Here is a 4,462-nt window from a genome sequence, read left to right as displayed (position 1 = left end):
GGACACAAAATATCTAATTCTAAACACTACTTGTCTTGGCTTGGCTTGACTTGAACAAATGCTTATGCTTATGCAGCCAACTGAATCCACGAGTGACGAAGTCTACCCCAACGTTTATAGAAGTATATCTATAAACGTTGGTCTACCCATGGTCTACCAGCCTACTGGAGGCTAGAGTTGTGATAGAGTGATGTGCTTCTAAGCTTCTAAGCCATACGATCAAACGTCCATTCTTGAGCCATTTTAATTTAAGCAATGAGGCGCGTCGCGCCCCAATCTTGTGGCGCGCAAAAAAAGTTAGGAGAAGCCTTGCGCGCTGCCTGTGGCACCCCGACAACTGCTGAAGACAGTAAAACTGAAGATGAAGTGTTCGCCGAACTGTACATCTCTCCCAGCGAAGAGGTTTCTTCAGGATCTCCAATCCCGCGTTTTCACTACAAACTGGCCACCGATGACAACGTCCTGTCGCAGAAACTAAGGGAAGAGTCACGCGCGCGATTCTTAGAACGTCGAAACGCCGAACTGTTGGACCATGACGAGCTGAAGACGCTCATGGATGAATTGTCTAATGTGTCCTCTCCGCCGCTTGCTCCAGATAAGCCGATGCTCAACTACACCGATTTCAAGAAAGTCTCGAAACGTTGCGGTGAAAAGTGTCGCTCATTCTTTACTGCCAAAGTATTTGCCAAGTTGCTTCAAAAAGACCCTTACGGTCGCATATCGGGGGACGACTTCTTCACCTACGTCATGAAGAAGGTGTGGATGCAGCAGTCTCGTGTTAATCTTTCATTTTACGATGTATCGGGCCAAGGCTTTCTAAGGGAGCTAGACCTGGAAGCTTATATCAAGGACCTAATCCCCAGCCTGCCTACAATCAACACCATCGAACAATCCTTTCACTCCTTTTATGTGTGCACGGCCCTCCGGAAGTTTTGCTTTTTTCTAGATCCTTTGAGAACCGGAAGGATAAAGATCCAAGATATCTTGTGCTGCTCGTTCCTTGATGACCTTACAGAGCTGCGCTGCGACAAGCTGAACAGCACTGATTTGGACACAAACTGGTTTTCAGCCAGGTCAGCTCTTAAGGTCTATGGTGACTATCTCAACTTGGACACTACCCGTAATGGAATGTTAAGCAAGACGGAGCTTGCTAGGTATGGCAAAGGGACACTGACCCAGACATTTATTGATAGGGTTTTTCAGGAGTGTCAAACATATGATGGGGACATTGACTACAAAACATACCTTGACCTTGTCCTAGCCCTTGAAAACCGCAAGGAGCCGCAAGCTCTGCAGTTTTTCTTTCGCATCCTAGATGTCAATGGCCATGGTTACCTTGATGTCTTTTCGCTGAACTACTTCTTTCGAGACATTCAGGAGCAGATGAGAAAGCTTAAACAGGAGCCTGTGAAATTTGAAGATGTGAAAGATGAAATTTTTGATATGGTAAAGCCAGAAGATCCTTGCAAAATTACTTTGAAGGACCTCATACGTTGTGGCAAAGGAAGTACTGTTGTCAGTATACTTATTGATGTCAATGAGTTCTGGACCTACGACAACAGAGACACCCTTGCTGCTGATGTCTAATTGTTATGCCGTTGGCTTTGGAGGCATATTTGTGACAACAGTTTCAATTGTGTATAGAACTTACTGTTTGTTTTGCCATATCATGGCAGCTTGACACACGGAGGCTTTGAGCCAGTGGGTGATCCATGCTAACGTTCATAGCTTATAACTGAGCACAAGTGGTGCAGCACTCATGTTACATGGTTTTCTCTCCTTCAGCCATTTGTATCTTTTCCCAGTTGAATGTTTTCATGTGACAACTTGAACAGTTTTGATATTGTGCTGGCATTGACACTGCATTTTTACTTTGAGCTTACTTATTTGCGCTACCAACAAACTGCTGACAGTCATGCTAGTGTCATATAGGTAATCGCACTGTTAGTCTGCTGGCACAGCTACCTGTCACTGAAGTGTTCTTATTAACTGCAGTGCTTTATGCCTCCTTTCTTTAGCCCGCAAAGCTTTCCAATTGGTGATGATATTTAGCCACTTTTTAGAACAAATCCTGATTGGCTCTTGCTGTTAATTGCACCAAGTTTCCAGCACATATGCTGGTTGTTTGCATACACTATAATGCAAAATCACTTCAGTCTAGCATGATGCAGTGGGCAGAGTAGTGGATTCTGGCTGCGCTGCACCAGGTAACTATAATAGGTAGCTTCTTTCAGTTAGTGCAGTGGCTCAGACAAAAATGCTGTGAAAATAGCTACATATAAAAGAACATAAAAGATCCAGCTGTTCTTATGATACGGTATTTATTACACACTGAGTCTCATTTGGAAAATGTCATGCCTTCGGTGCAAATAACCACTGAATTGTGAACTGTGCAATGCACATTCATATGAGTGGCGAGACATTCATAAGGCTGCTTGTAAACATTGTAGCTTTGGGGTAAGGCATAAATTAAAGCAACAGTGAAGACAACTCCATCCAGTTGTTTTGAGCCAATTTGCTGGCTCTTTTTGTCTCTATTGACGTTTGTCTAGGAACAAAAGATACATTTGTTACCAAGGAAGTAAGATTTAAAGACTTTCCCATCAAGTGATTCAGACTCTTAACATCACTGCCAGAAACATGTTTTGAACTGAATGGTGGTGTAATGTAACCTCTGGGATCCAAGCCCAAAACTCAATGCCAGTGGGCACATTTTACTTATGAAGTTGGTCAACGATGGCTAGATGTTTTGTTGTCTGGACTTTGCTAGCTTATAAAAGCTCTGTTTTTGGTCAACAGTAGCCTTTTTGCAACCATTACGTGGTACACTATTGAATAAGCCACCTTCTATTTGTCCTCAGTGCCCCTTTAAATAGTGGTGCCCAGAAATATCTAGCCATGAACTTACTGAGCTTTCTAGCCTCTCTGTGGTGGTAGATAACATGAACACTCTGCTGCAAACTTTTCTTGAAACATAATGGGTTGCCACTCACTTTTTGCCATCTTGATGTTCTGCTGTGACCAAGTACTACCATGACAAGTGGCTTTCACCACATGAAAGAATGTTAGCTTGTTATAGCGTGCCGCAATCGTGCATTTTCACTTCTAGCCTAGTATAATGGATTTCACCAACTCTCGTATTGCGATTTCAGTCTGCTTAACAGTGTTGCTATGGCGACAGCTAAGCCTAGCTTTGCTATACATGGCTATGGACCCTTTGCAAAACTCTGGAAGTCCTCTCTGCACAGCGAGAATCCCTTCATCATGGCAGCCAAACATATTTTCAGGCTAGAAATTGGGTGCAGTGCAGGCGACGTCTACAGTGATAATAATGGCCGTGCCCGTTTGTTGCATGTCTCTCTCTTGTGTTGCTGTCGCAATTGAGATAAAGAGCACTTCTGCGAAGCCAGTGCATTATAGAAACTATTCATATAACCTCCCTCCGTCCCCAGCTCCTGGTTTTCAATAGTGAAATAATGCTGCTCGCCAAGTTTGTACATGAGATCAGGCTTGATATAGAAGTATTTTGCACTGTACCCAACTTTTGCCCCAACAATGGCCGTACCACCATGGCAAGGGATTTTGCTATGCAGCAAAGCTGACTTATGGGGTTTTGCAAGGGTCCATTCTGTGACTTGTTGAGTACCTGTGATTACCATAACAAAAGTCGAAGCTTATTAGGCCAAATTAGCACTAATTAAGCCTGTGTGAAGCACAGGTAGCGAAAGAAAGTCTGAATATACGTTGGTGCCATTATGCCGTCCTAAGTCTAGCTCAGCATGCTAGGCTTACTATGCCTATTTAGTACCAAAGCACTTGCACAGACAGCTGCAATGCTAAATGTGAACTGCAAAATGTTTCTCACAGTTAAACCTCTCCCTTATTCGCGCTGAAATATGGCACACAGATCACATACAGCAGTCTATAAATTTCTTTACCACATTTAGCCAATGCACTTGCTTGGTTCGATCAGAATTGATTAGAAATCCTTGTAGTCTGTAATATCGGCAGCACAACTTTTGCACGGATGATGTCAGTGGCGCCGTTTAAGACGTGCCCACAAAATGATTACATCATTTATTTCAGCAGGCATGAATTGAACTTGTTGAACTTGGAAAGTAAAAGATGCTGACATTTTCTGTGATCAGTATTTTTAAAGCAGTCGAGAAATAACATTCAAACTAGCCACTTGAGAGCATTGGCTCAATCACCGCAGCTTCAAGGTAAAACAATCGTTCCACAGATATGCAACAGATGGCACCAACAAAATCAGCTGCGCAAAAATGCTCGTTTTGGATTGGCAGCACTGCAGGCGATGCGCATTTCCAATTCTTATCAAACAAGGTAAGCATATGATCCAGACTCTGTACTGAAAATTAGATGGTCGTACATCATCTATGCACCGAATTTCACTGAGAAGAACTGAGAAAAGTATTTTGCAACGTGCATGTGGCACTGAAAC

The 4,462-nt window shown here is 43.1% G+C and overlaps 1 protein-coding gene across 1 annotated transcript; it reads left to right on the top strand.

The window, feature by feature from the left end:
- Positions 1-102: 102 nt before the first annotated feature.
- On the top strand, positions 103-4,262 carry LOC146198986 (serine/threonine-protein phosphatase 2A regulatory subunit B'' subunit gamma-like). The gene has a single exon (XM_084594445.1). The coding sequence runs from the start codon at positions 256-258 to the stop codon at positions 1,585-1,587; it is 1,332 nt and encodes a 443-aa protein (XP_084450571.1). The 5' UTR covers positions 103-255; the 3' UTR covers positions 1,588-4,262.
- Positions 4,263-4,462: the final 200 nt, after the last annotated feature.

The sequence above is a fragment of the Amblyomma maculatum genome, chromosome 2 (assembly GCF_055883805.1).
Source record: "Amblyomma maculatum isolate TAMU_Amacu chromosome 2, ASM5588380v1, whole genome shotgun sequence".
Taxonomy (NCBI): Eukaryota; Metazoa; Arthropoda; class Arachnida; order Ixodida; family Ixodidae; genus Amblyomma; species Amblyomma maculatum.
The sequence above is the reverse complement of the archived record's forward strand: the minus strand, read 5'-3'. Positions and strand labels throughout refer to the sequence as shown.